General features: G+C 39.9%; 1 protein-coding gene across 5 annotated transcripts in view; it reads right to left on the bottom strand.

Moving 5' to 3' along the window:
* Nucleotides 1–19,615, bottom strand: part of GOLPH3L (golgi phosphoprotein 3 like) — a 49,932-nt gene extending 30,317 nt beyond the window's left edge. For 2 of the 5 annotated variants that reach the window (XM_005541976.4, XM_073996400.1), the window contains exons 1-3: nt 19,455–19,615; nt 18,188–18,319; nt 17,128–17,322 (exon numbers count right to left, since the gene is read on the bottom strand). In XM_005541976.4, the coding sequence (XP_005542033.1) occupies nt 17,128–17,322; nt 18,188–18,217 (225 nt within the window). In that variant the 5' untranslated portion in view covers nt 18,218–18,319; nt 19,455–19,615. The remainder of the gene's footprint in view (nt 1–17,127; nt 17,323–18,187; nt 18,320–19,454) is intronic. The other 3 variants (XM_065546417.1, XM_073996401.1, XM_045364318.2) reach the window with 2 other exon arrangements.
* Between the last annotated feature and the right edge of the window lie 410 nt (nt 19,616–20,025).

Raw genomic sequence — 20,025 nt, 5'->3', positions numbered from 1 at the left:
TGTGGCTATGTTGCCCAGGCTGGTGTTGAAGACCTGGCCTCGAGTGATCCTCCCACCTCAGCCTCCCAAGTAGCTAGGATTACAGATGTGAGCCACCTGGCCTGGCTTCCAACGATTTAAAATTGACTTAAAAACACAAGCAATTATGTTATGTTCAAACCTTAGAAGAGCAAAACTAAGTAAGTGTAGATTTTTTTTGTTTTCAAATAGCTTTTCTCTCCTTGATTACTAGGATATACACATTGTAGAACATTTGAAAACAAAAAAATTCATAAAAATCACCCATAAATTCCATCACCCTGTGATCATATGGGTATATGTATAACCAAACTTTTCTGTACACATAAAATACACGTATCTTCTACCCATCAACCAATTTTCCCATCTCCTTCTCTCCCAACCCCAGTTCTGGGGCGTTCCTTCATATCAAATGTTTGTGTGAATTATGGAACAACAGTATGATATATATGTTATAAACCTCAATGAAATATTACCAGCCTGGACAGCATGTTGAAACCCCGTCTCTACTAAAAATACAAAAGATTAGCCAGGTGTGGTGGCATGTGCCTGTAGTTCCAGCTACTTGGGAGGCTGAGGCAGGAGAATTGCTTGAATCTGGGAGGTGGAGGTTGCAGTGAGCCAAGATCGCACCACTACACTCCAGCCTGGGTGACAGAGTAAGAGAGACTCTGTCTCCAGAGGAAAAAAAGAAAAAAAGTATTGAGGAGTAGAGATAGAAGAAACTGTGAGAGTACTGATTTCAGCAGCTTTCACTACAGGGAGTCAGTAGGATACTGTCTAAAACTGAATAATGTGGTAAGAAAACACAATCCCAATTTTTTTTTAACACTTTTGATTTAACTCCTCCCTCCCTCCCTCCCTCCCTCCCTTCCCTTCCTTCCTTTTTTTGTGTCTCCCTTTGTCACTCAACCAGGCTGCAGTACAGGTGCAGGGGTGTGAACATGGCTCACTGTAGCCCCAACCTCCTAGGCTCAAGCAATCCTCTGGCCTCAGCCTCCTGAGTAGCTGGAACTACTGGTGCATGCCACCATGCCTGGCTAATTTTTGTATTTTTTGCAGAGACAAGGTTTCACGATGTTGCCCAAGCTAGTCTCCAACTCCTGAGCTCAGGTGACACTCCCGCCTTGGTCTCTCAAAGTGCTAGATTACAGGCTGAGCCACCATGCCCAGCCAACAGTTTCAAACATACACAAAGTAGAGAGATTATGTAGCTCTATGTAGCCATCACCTACTTTCAACAGTTATCAATATAATCTTTCATCTTTACCACCCATCCCACCCCAAACCCAGATTATTTCTGTACAAATTCCAGCTACTATATCATTTCATCCAAAAAATACTGCATAATCTCCCCAAGAGATTAGGATTTTTTTTTTTTTAAAAAGAACTGTAATACCAATATCATACCTAAAACAACCCAATAAGAACTCCTTAATATTATCAAATATTCAGTAAGCCTTCATATTCCATCAATTTTTTTTTTTTTTTTTTTTTGAGACGGAGTCTCGCTCTGTCACCCAGGCTGGAGTGCAGTGACCGGATCTCAGCTCACTGCAAGCTCCGCCTCCCGGGTTCCCGCCATTCTCCTGCCTCAGCCTCCCGAGTAGCTGCGACCACAGGCGCCGCCACCTCGCCCAGCTAATTTCTTGTGTTTTTAGTAGAGACGGGGTTTCGCCGTGTTAGCCAGGATGGTCTCAATCTCCTGACCTTGTGATCCGCCCGTCTCGGCCTCCCAAAGTGCTGGGATTACAGGCTTGAGCCACCGCGCCCGGCCTCCATCAATTGTTTAGTAAATTTTTTCTACAGTTGCTTTGTTTGAATCTGGAGCCAAAGTCTACACTTAATCTTCTGTATTTCATACATTCTATTTTTCTTTTTTTTTTTTTTTTGAGATGGAGTTTCGCTGTTACCCAGGCTAGCAGGCTGGAATGCAATGGCTCAATCTTGGCTCACTGCAACCTCCACCTCCTGGGTTCAAGCAATTCTCCTGCCTCAGACTCCCGAGTAGTTGGGATTACAGCCACCTGCCACCAAGCCTGGCTAATTTTTGTATTTTTAGTAGAGACTGGGTTTCACCATATTGGCCAGGGTGGTCTTGAACTCCTGACCTCAGGTGATCTGCCTACCTCAGACTCCCAAAGTGCTGGGATTACAGGTGTGAGCCACCATGCCAGGCTACATGTGTAATTTTATTTTATTATTTATTTATTTATTTATTTTTGAGATGGAGTCTCGCTCTGTCACCCAGGCTGGAGTGCAGTGGTGCGATCTTGGCTCACTGCAACCTCCTGCTTCAGCCTCCTGAGTAACTGGGATTACAAGCGTGATCCACCATGCCTGGCCTATTTATTTATTTATTTTTTGAGACAGAGTCTCGCTCCATTGCCCGGGCTGGAGTGCAGTGGCGTGATCTTGGCTTACCGCAACCTCTGCCTCCTGGGTTCAAGCAATTCTCCTGCCTCAACCTCCCGAGTAGCTGGGATTACTGGCATATGTCACTGTGCCTGGCTAATTTTTTGTATTTTTAGTAGAGATAGGGTTTCATTATGTTGGCCAGGCTGGTCTTGAACTCCTGACCTCAGGTGATCCACCTGCCTCAGCCTCTGAAAAATGCTGGGATTACAGGCATGAGCCACTGCGCCCAGCCTACATGTGTAATTTTAAAAGTAAAATGAAATATAATTTTACTTAACAGAAAAAAAAATGAAGTGAAACAATTACTAAACTTCAAACATTTCTTTCCTTTTTTTTAAAAATTTGAGACAGGGTCTCACTCTGTCACCCACGCTGGAGTGCATAACAGTAGCTCACTGCACCCTCTACCTCTCCAGCTCAAGCAATCCTACCACCTCAGCCTCCTAAGTGGATGGAACTACGGGCACATGTCACCATGCCCACCTAATTTTTAAATTCTTTTAGAGATGGGGATCTCGCTGTATTGCCCAGGCTGGTCTCAAACTCATAGACTCAAGTGATCCTCCCATCTCGGCCTCCCAAAGTGCTGGGATTACAGGCATGAGCCACCTCGCCCGGCTAGTTTTTTGTATTTTTTAGTAGAAACGGGGTTTCACCGTGTTAGCCAGGATGGTCTCGATCTCCTAACCTCGTGATCCACCCATCTCGGCCTCCCAAAGTGCAGCCACAAATCTTATCTCAAAAGTTAATTAGCCAAAATTTAAAGCTGGTTAGAAATAATAAAATGGGCTGGGCGCAGTGGCTCGCGCCTGCAATCCTAGCACTTTGGGAGACCAAAGGAGGAGGGCTGCTTGAGGTCACGAATTAGAGACCAGCCTGGACAACAAAGTGAAACTCCCTGTCTCTACAAGAAAATAAAAAAATTAGCCAGGCATGGTGGCATACGCCTGCAGTCTCAGCTATTTGGGAGGCTGAGGTCAGAGTATCCCTTGAGCCCAAGAGTGGGAGGCTGCAGTGAGGCATCTTTGTGCCACTGCACTCCAGCCTGGGCAACAGAGTGGAGACTGTTACCAAAAAAACTAAAAAATAAAAAGGCCAAGTGTGGTGGCTCATGCCTGTAATCCCCACACTTCGGGAGGCTGAGGCAGGCAGATCACTTGAGCCTGGGAGTTTGAGACCAGCCTGGCTAACACAGTGAAACTCTGTCTTTATTTAAAAAAAAATAATAAAATGATTATTGCTAAATTTTTATCAAATCCTAATTCAGATTAATTTAAGAGCTCCACAGAAATGATTCCTTATTTAGCAGAGGGAACAAAATCCAGAGAAGTAGGGAGTTTCAATAGGATGCTTCTGCAACAGTTTAGATTGGAGGTAATAAGATAAGCAAAAATGGGAATGGAAAGGAGGTATCAATGGCAAAGAGTGCAAATCTAAGACTGCAACAATTCTTTTATGTATTTCCAACTCTGGAACTATCATGAGTACCCAGAGAGAGGTATATGAAAACAAAATAAACTGTTATCCTTCCTCTACACCTCAATAATTCATCTAAAATCCCTAGAAGCCACACAGAACTAATTCAGATATCAAGTGGGTTTTCTATCCCCCAGATTATATCCCCAAGTAAATTAATAGTTATTTTTTAAAGGATGGTACATTATCTAAGTAAGAAAATAGTGAACAATTGTATTTACTTTTTTTTCATCCTATGTGTGAGGCCACTGAAACAAAAGTCAAAGATTACTAAGAATACTAGGTTAGGCTCTCTTCCAGAAAACATTTTTCAGTGCCTTCTTGTTCCAACAACTAAGGTCAGGCCATTGGTTGCTCAGTTTGTAAGAGCTGATTCAACTGATTATTTTCAAGTCTAAAAATAAGAAACTACTGCTTTGAAAGTTTAAGGCTATCCTACAGATATTTACTTTAAAGCATGTAAGTGGCTATTTATGCTCAGCATTCAACTAAAGTCTCTTTGGCCATAAGAAAATGACCATTTAATTAAGAGCCAAGACTAATGGTTTAAACAACAACAAAAACATAATAATAACGGTTATTATTTATTGAGCATTTACATGTGTCACGCTCTGAGTTAAAATTTTTATATAATCAGGCTGGGCACAGTGGCTCACGCCTGTAATCCCAGCACTTTGGGAGGCCGAGGCAGGTGGATCACCTGAGGTCAGGAGTTCAAGACCAGATTGGGCAACATGGTGAAACCCCGTCTCTACTGAAAATACAAAAACTAGCCAGCATGGTGGATGCCTGGAATCCCAGCTACTCGGGAGGCTGAGGCAGGAGAACCACTTGAACCTAGGAGGCGAATGTAGTGAGCTGAGATCACACTACTGCACTCCAGCCTGGGTAACAAGGGCGAAACTCCGCTTCAAAAACTTTTTTTAAAAAAAAATAATTAGTTAATCTAATTCTACAATAGCACTATTAAGTCAATATTATCTCTATTAAATAAGAATGAAGGAAAAAAATGTGAAAATGGAGCCCAAGTCATATAGCTGATAAGTGGTAGACCCAGGATTTGAATGTAGATGTGTCTGATTCCAAAGCCTGTGCTTTTATCCACTGCTGATAAAAAGATCAGAAAATAAAAGATGGTAACTAAGCACACTGAGAGGTATGATAAATGCAAGGGAATTCAGAGAATGTAAAGTTCAGTGCTGGATTTGTGATGGGCTTTAAAACAAAATATGGGAAGGAAACATGGCAGGAATATGTAAAATGGACAAACGGGACTAGAGTGGTAAGTAGACTGAGCAGTGAGAAATAAGGTTAGTCAGTTAAAGTAGGGCTTAGAAAGCCAGGAAAACACAGTCCTGCCCTCAGGAAGGTTGCAGACTAACCTTAAAGTTAACAATAATATACATTTATTCAATGGAATCCTATGAAACCATTAGAAATAATGGGGTATGTTTATATTTATTGGCATAAAATATGTCCACATTATAATACATGGAAAAAGAAGGCTACAAAATAACATGTCTGATTATAATCAATATTTTGGTAATTACACATCTGTGGCTGGGCATGGTGGCTCACATCTGTAATCCTAGCACTCTGGGAGGCCAAGGCAGGTGGATCACTTGAGGCCATGAGTTCGAGACCAGCCTGGCCAACATGGCAAAGCCCCGTCTCTACTGAAAATATAAAAATTAGACGGGCATGGTGGCAGGCGCCTGTAATCCCATCTACTCTGGTGACTGAGGCACGAGAATTGCTTGAACCTGGGAGGTGGAGCTTTCAGTGAGCTGCAGGCACCATTGCACTCCAGCCTGAGTGACAGAGCAAGACTCTGTCTCAAAGAAAAAAAAAAAATTATGCATCTGTGTATACATATATATGCACTGAAAACAGTCTATAAGGATATATATTACAATTTTACCAGTAGTTATCTTTGGGAAGCAAGATTACAGGTGGTTTTTACTTTCTTCTTTACACCTTTTAAAAAAACAGGTATAATTTACACAGAGTGAAATGCATAGATGTTAAGTTCAATGAGTTTTGACAAAAGCATATATTCATCTTATCTGACACCCCAAGCAAGATCTGGAACACTTGTATCATCCCAGTTAAGTGTCCACATGGAGGGCCAGGAGCGGTGGCTCACACATTTAATCCCAGCACTTTGGGAGGCCGAGGCAGGTAGATCACTTGAGTCTAGGAGTTTGAAACCAGCCTGGGCAACATGGCAAAATCCCATCTCTATAAAAATTACAAAGAATTAGCTGGGCATGGTGGCCTGCAGCTGTAGTTCCAGCTACTTGGGAAGCTGAGGCAGGGGAATCACCTGCTCCTGGGGAAGGCGAGGCTTCAGTGAGCCCTGATAGTGCCACTGCACTCCAGCCTTGGTGACAGACTCTCTCAAAAACGAAAAACAAAAAACAAAAAACAAAAACAAAAACAAAAAAACATGTTCTCATGTAGATCTCAGTCTGAATTTCTTAGGGTAAATGTATTTCACTTTTAAAATATTAAAAAGTAATAAAATTACTTTTATATCTTAGACAAATTTTTAAAAATAAGTAAAAAAACCAAAAAAAAGAAAAAAAAGAGAGAGAGAATACAGTAACCTCAAACCCTTTGATTCAGTATTTTTTTCTATTTGCCATTCCTACCTTAAACCTCTTGGACAACTATGAATAGGTAAGGGCAAACAGAGAAACTAACGAGTAACTGGCACGGACTTTCTTCCTCTTCCATGTTCCCACAGCACTTTTTTGGTACCTTTCTCCTAGTACTTACATACTGTGTCTAGCTATATGGTTATTATATACATATCTTTTCTCCTCTATCTAATCCCTACTTCTGTAGGAAGATAAGTGCATCTTACTTTTATATTTTCCTTACTTTTCTCAGTGCCTTGCATCAAGGAAGTACTCAAGACTGGGTGCAGTGGCTCATGCCTGTAGTCCCAGCACTTTGGGAGGCCGAGGCATGCAAATTACATGAGGCCAGGAGTTCACAACCTGCCTGGGCAACATGGCGAAACCCCATCTCTACTAAAAATACAAAAATTGGGTGTGGTGGTTCACGCCTGAAATCCCAGCACTTTGGGAGATTGAGGCGGGCGGATCACGAGGTCAGAAGATCGAGACCATCCTGGCTAACACGGTGAAACCCCGTCTCTACTAAAAATACAAAAAATTAGCCAGGCATGATGGTGGGCGCCTGTAGTCCCAGCTACTCGGGAGGCTGAGGCAGGAGAATGGCGTGAACCCGGGAGGCGGAGCTTGCAGTGAGCTGAGATCGCGCCACTGCACTCCAGCCTGGGCGACAGAGCGAGACTCTGTCTCAAAAAAAAAAAAAAAAAGTTAGCTGGGCTTGGTGGTGGGGGCCTGTAATCCCAGCTACTCGGGAGGCTAAGGTACGAGAATTGCTTGAACCCAGGAGGTGGACGCGTGAGCCAAGATCACGCTGCGTGGACGCGTGAGCCAAGATCACGCTGCTGCACTCCAGCTTGGGCGAGAGAGCGAGACTCTGTCTCAAAAAAAAAAAAAAAAAAAAAGGGTACTCAATAAATGTTGGCTGACTTGAACTGAAGAAAAGAAAATCACATCATTACACAATTTAATGATACTTCCTGAGAGTGAGCTGCCCTTTGGGCAGATGTACATAAATAACTGAGATTATCTTCATAACCTATTTACCTAAAATCTTTCTAAATCATTGTTATGAGCTGAATTGTGTCCCCTCAAGTTTCATATGTTGAAGTTATAGCCCCCAGTACCTCAGACTACATCTGTCTTTGGAGATAGGGCTTTTAGAAGAGGTGATTAAGTTAAAAATGAGGGTGTTATGGTGGGCCCTGAAGCAATCTGACTGGTGTTCTTTTGAGAGGAGGAAATTTGGACACACAGAGACACCAGGAAGGTATTTGCATAGAGGACACAGCAAGAAGTCTGCAGGGCAAGGTGAGAAATCTCAGAAGAAACCAAACCCATCAATCTTGATCTTGGACTTCTAATCCCCAGAAAATTAATTTCTGTCATTTAAGCCACCAAGTCTGTGGTATTTTAGCATGGCATCTTTAGCAAACGAATACAATCCTACTCTCACAGAAAAATCTAGAAGAGGCCTGTCTATTCATTTAGTCTTAAGCTTTTTATTTTTATTTTTATTTTTATTTTTATTTTATTTTTTTTTTTTTTGAGACGGAGTCTCGCTCTGTCGCCCAGGCTGGAGTGCAGTGGCGCGATCTCGGCTCACTGCAAGCTCCGCCTCCCGGGTTCACGCCATTCTCCTGCCTCAGCCTCCCGAGTAGCTGGGACTACAGGCGCCCACAACCGCGCCCGGCTAATTTTTTGTATTTTTAGTAGAGACGGGGTTTCACCGTGGTCTCGATCTCCTGACCTTGTGATCCGCCCGCCTCGGCCTCCCAAAGTGAGTCTTAAGCTTTTTAAATTTTTCATTTATTTTTAGAGACAGGGTCTCGCTATGTTGCCTAGGCTGGTTTCAAACTCCTGGGCTCAAGCAATCCTCCTGCCTCAGCCTCCCAAAGTGCTGAGATTACAGGTGTGAGCCACGATGCCCACCCTTGGTTTTAAGCTTTAAGATGCAAGAACAAATCACTATTTGACTTACTCATATTTATCTCTTTTTAGTATAATAGTCTCTTCCTCCTTCCATAAGGAAGATATGTGACATGGGTTCTAATCTATAGCTGAAGAGTGAACTGACAAGAAAAATAATGACTATTTGTACACCAGACCTTCTGATGTGAATTATTTTTATTTTAATTTTTTTTTGGAGACAGAGTTTCACTCTTGTTGCCCAGGCTGTAGTGCAACGGCGTGATCTCAGCTCACTACCAATTCCGCCTCATGGGTTCAAGCAATTCTCCTGCCTCAGCCTCCTAAGTAGCTGGGATTACAAGCGTGCACCACCACGCCCAGCTAATTTTTGTATTATTAATAGATATGGAGTTTCACCATGTTGGCCAGGCTGGTCTCGAATTCCTGACCTCAGGTGATCCACCTGCCTCGGCCTCCCAAAGTGCTGGGATTACATTCAGCTCATAACAATGATTTAGAAAGATTTTAGATAAATAGTGAGTCACCGTGCTTGGCAATAATATGATAATTATAATTAAATATTATTTACTTCTTCTTTAAACATATCTTCCTTTTGCCAGTTGGGTTATTCAAACTTCTTACTTGGACTTGTTGCCCTTTATGACTAGAATATCTTGTTTGAAAAAGAAGAAGAGAAAAATAATGTATAGAATTTTCCTATTTCCTCCTTAATATTTGAAGCAATGGAATGGAAAATTTGAAGTAAAAATAAAACTAATAAAATCATTCAGAATTCCTCACAGTAGTATCTTCCCTTTTTCTGACATTATTGATGTCTAGTTAATGTTTTTTATAGGATCCCAAAATCTTTTTCCAAGAGTGAGCTTTGCTGGGGTATTAAACATCTGAACAAGAAAGGTATGGATAAAACTTGAAAAATAACTCATATGCCAAATATTATTGTGAAACAATAATCTTTTATCTTAATAGGAGGCATAAATTAAAATCTATATGAATCTGGCCAGGTGCAGTGGCTTACACCTGTAATCCCAGCACTTTGGGACGCCAAAGCAGGTGGATCACTTAAGGTCAGGAGTTTGAGACTAACCTGGCCAACATGGTGAAACCCTGTCTCTACTAAAAATAAAAAATCAGCCAGGCGTGGTGGCGAGCACCTTACAGTCCCAGCTACTCGGGAGGCTGAGGCAGGAGAATTGCTTGAACCTGGGAAGTGGAGGTTGCAGTGGGTTGAAATCGCACCAGTGCACTCTAGCCTGGGCAACAGAACGAGACTCCATCTCAATAAATAAATAAATAAATAAGATAAAATCCATATGAATCTACCCAAGGAGTTGAAATTATTTGGGTCACACTAAACAGTTAATGATCCTGAACAATTCTCTTTATTTCAGGAAGAAATATAGAGAATCATGTGAAACTTGCTTTGTAAGCATGTCTTTTTTTTTTTTTTTTGAGACGGCATCTTGCTCTGTTGCCCAGGCTAGAGTGCAGTGGTGCAGCCTCGGCTCACTGCAACTTCTGCCTCCCTGGTTCAAGCAATTCTCCTGCCTCAGCCTCCCGAGTAGCTGAGATTACAGGCACGCACCACTACGCCCGGCTAATTTTTGTATTTTTAGTAGAGATGGGGTTTCACCATATTGGCCAGGCTGGTCTTGAACTCCTGATCTTGTGATCTGCCCACCTCGGCCTCCCAAAGTGCTAGGATTACAGGTGTGAGCTACCGCACCCAGCCAGCATGTCCTTTTTAAACTGCAAAGTCAGATATTTATTTTTGTTTTGTTTTTTTTTTTCCTGTTTTGCAACAGGGTCTTGCTCTGTGGCCCAGGCTGGAGCACAGTGGTGTGATCATAGCTCACTGCAACTTCGAACTCCAGGGCTTAAGTGATCCTCTTACCTAAACCTCCTGAGTAGCTGGGACTATAGGTTCACGCAGGGCTAAGTTTTCACTTTTTTGTAGAGACTGAGTCTCACTTTGTTGTCCTGGCTTGTCTTGAACTCCTGGCCTCAAGTAATCCTCCCACTTTGGCCTCCCAAACCACTGGGAATACAGACAGTGAAACACCACGCCCAGTTGCAGAGTCAGTTTGAATGTAAATTCCACAATTTATTGCCCAAATGATCATTTAACTTTGACTCCTATAAACAGAATGATATCTGCCTTGCAGGATTAAACAATGGAAAGTACAAAATGTTTTGAAAATTATACAAACATAAAATATGGAGGCAAAAGTGATGAAATGGCTGACAGCAAGTTTATAGGCACAGTGGTTACAGCCAAAATCCCAAACTCAAGTGGGCAGCTTTGTCTCAATATCAATACTAGATATTTTATATTTTGGAAGAGTACTGTGTGCATTTGGGGGTTGGGAGAATTAGGGAGAAGATCTTAATGAAATAGCTTACGCTATGTTTTCCTACTATTAAAACAGGTCTTTGGTCTTCCAGTTTATTTCCTTTTATAACAATAGTAAATAGTTATTTGGGGTTAATATGCCTGGATATAATAAAAAACAAAAGTTTAAAAAAATTTTTTAACAGCTTATGTTTAAATAAAAAAAACCTGACAAACAAGCCCTTCTGATACAGTCGCCCTATTCACAATTGCAGTAACTAATGGGAGACTTATTGTTCATTTTGCACAATCAGGAAACTAAGAGGTAAGACCAGGTAGTAACTTAAATTAGACTTTTATTTTCTTTTTTTTTAAGACAAGGTCTTGCTCTTTGCTCAGCCTGCTATTAATATTTTAATTATAATAAAATGTTTTAGGATTGAATCACTTTTTAACGAGAGCAATTTTCTTCATTCATAGCCAATAATGGATAAGTTGGACACTGACTGACTGACTGATTTTAAAAACTTTTTTTTGGCCGGGTGCGGTGGCTCACACCTGTAATCCCAGCACTTTGGGAGGCTGAGGCGGGTGGATCACCTGAGGTCAGGAGTTCAACACCAGCCTGGCTAACATGTGAAATCCCATTTCTACTAAAAATACAAAAAATTAGCCGGGCGTGGTGGTGCATGTCTGCAATCCCAGCTGCTCAGGAGGCTGATACAGGAGAATCACTTGAATGCGGGAGGTAGAAGTTGCAGTTGAGCCAAGATAGTGCCACTGCACTCCAGCTTGGGCAACAAGTGCAAAATTCTGTCTAAAAAAAAAAAAAAAAAAAAACTTTTTGATTAGTGTAGTGAATTTTTTTTACCAGCTTTAAAAAAGTTTTACTTCTAATCTCCTATTGCTAATAAAGATGAACTATACCTGATGGAGGATCATCAGCAGCTTGAAAAAGCATAGCATTAACATACTTTATAATTAAAAATACACATGAATTTCATACGTATAATTCCCATATGTATAGTGGATAATAGTGGATTGTTTGAAAAAAGATAACTGACAAGTACCAGGAGAATCTTAGCAGCACTGTTCATAATGAACTCTTGAATGTGCATTAACTTATAGAATGAATAGTGGTATATTCACATAATGAAATATTAATCACGATGAACTGTATTAAATTAAATTATATGCAACAACGTGGATAAATCTCACAAACATTGTACTGATAAAAGAATATACTAAAATATTAACCCAATAAAACAGAGTTTAAAAACAGGTAAAACTAAAATATATTGTTTAGGGATATACATACATGTCAAAACTACAGGGAGGTGGGCAGCATGTGATTAGGGGCAGGCATAAGAGAAGCCTTCCAGGATGCTGATATTGTTCTATTGGTGATTACCACACCCGGCTAATGCTTTTTTTTTTAATTTGGTAGAGATGGGGTTTTGCCATGTTGGCCAGGCTGGTCTCAAACTCCTGGCCTCAAGTGATCTGCCCACCTCAAACCTCCCAAAGTGCTGGGATTATAGATGTGTGCCACTGCATCTGGCCAGATGCTTAATATTTTAAAACCGGCCTGTGGTAGTTACCCCTCAGAATAATTTTTTTTTCCTTTAAGACAGGGTCTCACTCTGTCATCCAGGTAGGAGTACAGTGGCACAATCATAGGCGCACTCCAGCCTTTAACTCCTGGGCTTAAGCAATCCTCTCGCCTCAGCCTCCCAAGTGGCTGAAACTACAGGTGTATGACACCATGCCAGGCTAATTTTTATATTTTTTGTAGAGATGAGGTCTCACTATGTTGCTCAGGTTGGTCTGGAATTCCTGGCCTCAGGCAATCCTTCTGTCTCCCAAAGTGCTGGGATTACAGACAGAAGCCACTGTGCCTGTTTGAAAGAGACATAGTTTCTAAAAAAAAAATGGTAATATTGGGTTCTAAACAGAGGATCTTAGGCAACTCTCCAGTAAAAGTTTGGGAGTTTGGGACACAAAATTTAACATTTAGGATTTTTTCTTTTTTTTGACTTGTCATAAACCTCAAACCATGTAAAAACAAGCAATTATATACACATTAAAACATATACTCACAAAGAATATAAAAATGTCATTAAGTCCTAATCTGGACACAAAAATTAAATGGGCTTTACTGTTTTCATTAGGCTGATTCTCTTTTCCCTAAAGGAAAGAGTCTAAAAGTCTCTGCCTGGTAACAAAATCTATAATCTGGTCCAAATCAAATTTACTGATTTTGAATCCCATTGTTCTCCACCTACTTCAGTCACACTGGCCTACTCAGTTATCTCCCAAACTCATCAAGCTCATGATACCTTTGCTCACTCAGGTTCCCTCATCCAGAACGTGTTTCCTTTTCTCCATTCATGTTAATCCTCCCATTTTTAAAGGCGTGGCTTGTTTTACTGCCTTTTTCTATTCTTCACCGGATTACTCTGTCCCATGATGGTTTCTCCTCTCTCTAACTCCCTTGGCTCATTCTAACATGCAAAAACTTGCTTTTTATTGTTGTTTACTTAAAAAAAAATCTTTTGCATTGTGAAATATAATGCACACACAGAAGAATAAACAAAACAAAAGTAAAAAGCTTAATTATTCCAAAGTGAAGATCTATGGCCCAGGTGCAGTGGCTCATGCTTATAATCCTAGTACTTTGGGAGGCCAAGGCGGGTGGATCACTTGGGATCAGGAGTTCGAGACTAGCCTGGCTAACACGGTGAAAACCTGTCCCTACTAAGAATATAAAAATTAGCCAGGAGGGACAGAGCAAGACTCCGTATCAAAAATAACTAACTAACTAACTAACTAACTAACTAACTAACTAACTAAATAAATAAAAAAGGCTGGGAACAGTGGCTTACGCCTGTAAACCCAGCACTTTGTGAGGCCACACCTATAATTCCAGCCCTTTGGGAGGCCAAGGTGGATGGGTCACCTGAGAGGTCAGGAGTTCAAGACAGCCTGACCAATATGGTGAAACCCCATCTCTACTAAAAATACAAAAATGAGCGAGGCATGTTGGTGGGCGCCTGTAATCCCAGCTACTCAGGAAATTGAGACAGGAGAATTGCTTGAACCTGGAAGGCGGAGGTTGCAGTGAGCTGAGATCGTGCTGCTGCACTCCAACCTGGGCGGCAGAGTGAGACTGTCTCAAAAACAAAAACAAAAACAAAACTAATAAACTTCCTCTAGGTCCAGAAACAGAAAATTGTTACTATCTAGAAATCCTCTTCATTTTCCTCCCTAATTACTAACACCCTTTTCCTTCCCCTATCCCTTACAAAAAGATAACCACTATTCTAAAAACTATAGTAATTCCTGGCTTGATTTTCTTTATAATTATACCACCTAAATATGCAATCTCAAATACAATAGTTTTTTGAATTTCATATAAATGGAATCATACAGTATGTATATTTTTGTGTTTGGCTTTCTTTATTGAACATGAGAAATGTACATGTTGTATAACAATGTTCATTTTCATTCTGTATAGAAAACATATTTATACTAATTTAAACAAATGGATGATTCATTTTTTTTTTGATGATTCATTTTTATCCATTCTGCTGTTGATGGACCTTTGGGTTACTTAACTTTTAAAAAGTATGTATCTTTTTGTCTCTTCAGCTAGAATGCAAGTTTCTCGAAGGCAGGCACCATATACTATACTATTTTATATTTACCTTAGCATTAATATTTAGCATAATGTTAAGCACATAATGGGTGTCCTCAATCACAGTAAATATTGATTAAATGAATCTATTGATAGTTTGCGAGATAAGAAAAAAATAAGTACAGTTGGAGATCAATTTAATATTTTTAGAGATAGTTATATAACTGGCCTTTTATAACTACTATTACTTAGATAAAATGTTTGATCTCTTCTATTCATTTACACCTAAGGATTTATTGTCTTTTATTCTTCCTGAGCCAAATGAAAGCTAAATATTTGTTAACTATCCTCAAAAATAAAATTAGAGCAATTCAAAAGGTGGTTAATATTTATTTATTTATTTATTTTTTGAGGCCTCGCTCTGTTGTTCAGGCTGGAGTGCAGTGGCACAATTTCGATTCACTGAAGCCTCGACTTCCCAGGCTCAAGCAATCCTCTTGACTCAGCCTCCTGGGTAGCTATGACTTCAGGCATGTGCCACCATGCCCAGCTAATTTTTTTGTTTTAAATATTTTGTAGTGATAGGGTCTCACCATGTTGCCCAGGCTGGTCTTGAACTCCTGCGCCTAAGCATTCCTCTCACCTTGGCCTCCCCAGTGTTGGGATTACAGGCATTAGCCACTGCATCCAGCCATCTACTCATTTTGTACAGTATCTCACCAATATATCAAGTACGGTCCATGGCCATAGCTCTCAATGAGCTGCTTTACTTTTTATTCTATTTCCTAAAATTTATATTAACCATTATAAACATATGAAGACAAGCTCAAAAGCAAAAATTCCAGTGCATAAGGTCAGCAGGAAATTAATCATTCCTATTCAAAGCTAAAACAAACCAAATAGCTTTTAGTTCTATATCCTCTTTTTCTACAATCAGTGACTGTTTCCTAGGTAATGTGTAAACGTCTCAAAAGAGTATTTATACCACCTAATCTTCAGTCCTATTCTGACATTCTCTTGGAGAGCTGGTTTTGCCTTTTCGCTTATTTGCTTTTTATAAAACTGAAGCCTCATAAACTTCTCAGCAAACAGGAAAACATATTTCTGGGCAAGAATTTCTGATATACCTACATCTTGGCCAGGTACACAATAAGCATGTCTCTAATATTAGTTTTAACAATACACAGACTATAACTGGTCTTGTAAATTTTGTTCAAGTTGTTAATTTAACAAGAAAAAAAGTAAAAAGGAAAATAGTAAATAAATGAAAGGCAAAATCTAAACAACAATGGTATTCCCAAGTCGAAGAATTGATGTAGAAAAGAAGAGCTGTTACTACTTGTATGCAGCCAATTTACTTCTAGCTAAGGATAATTATCAAAGCCAAATATAGTATTTTTAAAATCTAAAATAACATTCTAATTTTATATGTTTTCAAAACTGAGGCCAGTAATAAATACACCTCTTTTTATGTGTATGTGTAGGGGTGTTATTTACTAAGGCTTTCCTGGAAAGAAAGCAGATTGTTTAAAATGTTACCTTCGTAACTTCTTCATGAGGGACTAGTGTGATGAGAAAATACAGTAAAAAGTTACAAATGAAGGATGATGATGTATACTAGTAGTAGACAAGCCAGGAAAACTGTTGGTTATATCACAAGACTCAGGATCTCAAGACTAACTATAGTATAAAATAAATGTTCCATTAAATAAGGAGACATTTAGGGAAAAAAGGCAAAAGCTAAAATTATTTTTAAAAATTTTTAAAAATTAAAATAATCCTCTATTGTTTATGTATGTGTATGTGTGTGTGTGTGTATATATATATATATATATATATATCTACACACACACACACACACACACATATATATATATATATATTTTTTTTTTTTTGAGACAGGGTCATTCTGTTGTCCAGGCTGGAATGCAGTGGTGCAATCTTGGTTCATTGCAACCTCTGCCTTCCAGGTTCAAGCGATTCTCCTGCCTCAGCCTCCCGAGTAGCTGGGATTATAGGCACAAGCCGCCACACATGGCTAATTTTTATATTTTTGGGTAGAGACGGGGTTTTACCATGTTGGCCAGGCTAGTCTTGAACTCCTGGCCCCAAGTGATTCACTCACTTCGGCTCCCCAAAGTGCTGGGATTACAGGCGTGAGCCACCGTGCCCGATCCAATTGTTGATATTTGACTTATAAAGATGCACGAGGAAAAAAAAAAATTATTTCTGCTATAAGAAACCTACCAATTGTTTATTTCTGTAAGGCAGCTAATCACACATGTTCCTTGTCTTTTCATTTAAAAGACTATTTCTCCTCAAAGCTGAAGAAGACTTCGATGTGTTGGGCCCTCTTTCTTACTTTAATAAGGGGTTGTTATTTTGCCTTTAATCTGACTTGGGAAACTACAAGTACAAAACTTTATACTATATCCTCCTCTCTTATATCTTCTAAAATTTTGGAGTAATTTTGAATTAAATACACTTCACGTAATTATACTTCTGGATTTTTACCCTCCAAGTAACAGTCACTGTCCCAACTCCTCCATCTTTCAGATGGCTGGAGCACAATTCTAAGACCAATTTAGTATTAAATATATTCCATTAGATTACTTCCTAAAACATTCCAATATTTAATAGTCTTTGAGATAGCCTAGCAAACCTAATTGCATTACCTCTTTATCTTTTAGTCCTAGAAGCAATACTTCTTCCATAAGAGTAAGGCGGATATCCTTAGAGTCTCCAGAATCTTCATTGTCTGGACTTTTCTCCCAATTACTGTCTTCCTCACTTTCCATCTTCTTTTCAGAGTTCTTGCTTACTTCAGTGCGACGGGCCCGATGAGTTAAAGTGGTCATTCTCACCTGTTTCTGGAGGGAGTAGTGAAAAAAAATACGTATGTATGCTTATGTAAATAAATCATATATTCATACGTGCATACTAAACATGTATAAAATAGGAAATATTTACAGATTTAAATATAGAAAGTAATGACTAGAAAAAGTGGGTGGGTAATACAGTATCTTTTCCAAAGTACAATAGCTTGGACTTCACAGATGGCACTGACAAAAGATCAAATGGGTAATTCTAAAGTCCAGTATAAATGATCATCTTTCAAGCCTGGTGACTTCTTTTCTTTTTCTTCTTCTTATTTTTCTCGGGAGGGAGTCTCGCTCTGTTGCCCAGGTTCGAGTGCAGTGGTGCGATGTTGGCTCACTGCAACCTCTGCCTCCCAGGTTCAAGGGATTCTTGTGCCTCAGCCTCCTGAGTAGTGGGATTACAGGTGTGTGCCACCACACTTGTCTAATTTTTGTATTTTTAGTAGAGACAGGGTTTCACCATGTTGGCCAGGCTGGTCTCAAACTCCTGACCTCAAGTGATCTGCCTGCCTGGGCCTCCCAAAGTGCTAGGATTACAGGCATGAGCCACTGAGCCCGGCGAAGTCTGCTGATTTTTTCTGCATAATCTATAAAGAAGGAGTGAATGTCCACCATTGTCACTCCTCTTTCACAAAATGGATCCCAAGTTAAGTAAGATGGAACAACAAAAACTTGTGAGCATCCAGCCCCAAAATGCATACAATAATTTGTATCTAATTTCTATAAACATTCAATGGTACTACATCATAAAACATACACAAAAAAATAGAAAGTAAAAAAGAATATGAAAAACTAAATAGAAATACATGTTCTAGATTTCCTTCCCATACCTTAATAACTCATTTCATATACTCACTTTGGAGATCACAAGTCTAGACAATAACATTCAGAAAATCATGTGTAGTAATTCCACAGTCAGTAAACTTAGCAGCTCTAGTCCTGGCTAGCCACATCTTGCAAATACACAAGGAGCTGCAAACAAAAATTACTGGCAAGAGAGTGTTGAAAGATTAACAAATTCTTTCTCAATTTTTTTTTAAAAAATCAAAGAACATGTCTTTTATTCTATGTACTACAGTCAAAAGAAACTGCACTAAATCATTTGGGATAAAGTTTATAGTTAGCATACTTTTATATAAACCTAGATAAATCAGTTTTTAAGATAATATACAAGTATTTAAAATCAGCAATTATATAAAGGAGTATCTTTCTCAAGATCAAAATAATGGTATTTAATAGTTGCTATGACTAGACTCGTTTCTACTCCTCTAGCAATATTTCCCATTACTCCCCATAAGTACTGTTGCCAAACTTTTTCTCAAAAACGTCTCATGCTTTCTTTCTGCTTCTGCTCCTCTGTACTTGCTGGGGTCCTCACCCTTTTCTCTTCCTCTCTACCTTCTACCCATTCTTTAAAGGCCTTGTGAAGGCCTTTAAGTGACTTCCTCTTTTCTATTACCTACATGTCTCATGGCCACTCCCTCAGCTGTACTTTCACAGAGCTTTATTTATACTCACTTCCTTTGAAGTATTTATTATAGTCTTTCTCTTGGTATAGCTGTCTCTCAACTGTAAACTTCTTGAGAACAGGGATATTGTCTTCTTGGGTTTTTATACTCTCCATAGCAACTAGCAGTGTCTTTAACGTTGTAATTGCTCGATAAATGTATATTGATTAACATGAATACTCAGAAGTGCATGTGAACATTTAAAATAGAAATACAAATGAAGTGAGCTACAAAAGATTTTTTGTACAAGGGTATATTTCAAATATTATTTGTTATGGGAGGTGGGAAGAAGAGCGAAGGAGGAAGAGAACCATGAAATAAATGCTTAAGGGCACTAAGCCTATCTGGCACTGTGAATAGGGACTATTTCCTAAATCAATCCAAGAAACTTTAAACCTTCGCGGGGCGGGGGTGGGGGTGAGGGGGTGGGGCGGTTTCTTTGAGAAATTAGTTTCACCTGGACATTTACTAGTTAAAAATCCTACTTGAAAGAAAACAAATGGCCCAAATGAATAAAAACCTTTTCCTCCCCATAAAATAATAATTTTAAAAATTAGAGGGTTTTTTGGGGGGTGGGGAAGGGACGTTAGGAAATGTAATTTTCTCGTTGCTTACCTGATGTTACTCCTGGGTTATGGCTGGACGCAGGCTGTAGCTTGTACTGTATTTTAGGGGGCCACCTGTTCCCCCCACCCCACCCCCGTCCTAGTAGGTGAAAAACTTCCACGCAGAGAGCACAAACTTCCTGATCTTTCGATGCAGAAAAGGAATAACACATCAGCTTCCTCAGGATCACTAGGCAACCTACCTTGGTGTTTCTTCATTGGGCCAATCAGAAATCACCAAGGTTGAGTCCCGCCAATCGGAGCTCATGGTGGGAGGCTCTCCCCCCAGCTATTCTGTTGCGATCCAGACAAACACCACCAAAAGGAGGCAGGTTTGCGTTCAACCTGACAGCTGGTCAATCCAATGAAGAAACCTTGGTGGAAGAGAGGAAAGAGGGCTGCGCTCCCCACCCCCATTAAACCAGCCAATCCAGGCGCTGAGTGAGCTAACACGGACTGCCAATCTCCAAAGGTTTCTGTTGGTCAATTTCAGTGTAGCAGGTGTGTTGCTGTAGTAGCATACACTGGGACAATTAAGTGAGATGTGTTGGGATCCAAGCACTACAGCTAAGAATAAATAA

This window comes from Macaca fascicularis, chromosome 1, assembly GCF_037993035.2.
Source record: "Macaca fascicularis isolate 582-1 chromosome 1, T2T-MFA8v1.1".
NCBI lineage: Eukaryota > Metazoa > Chordata > Mammalia > Primates > Cercopithecidae > Macaca > Macaca fascicularis.
Note: the sequence above shows the minus strand (reverse complement) of the source record. Positions and strands in the feature narration are given on the sequence as shown.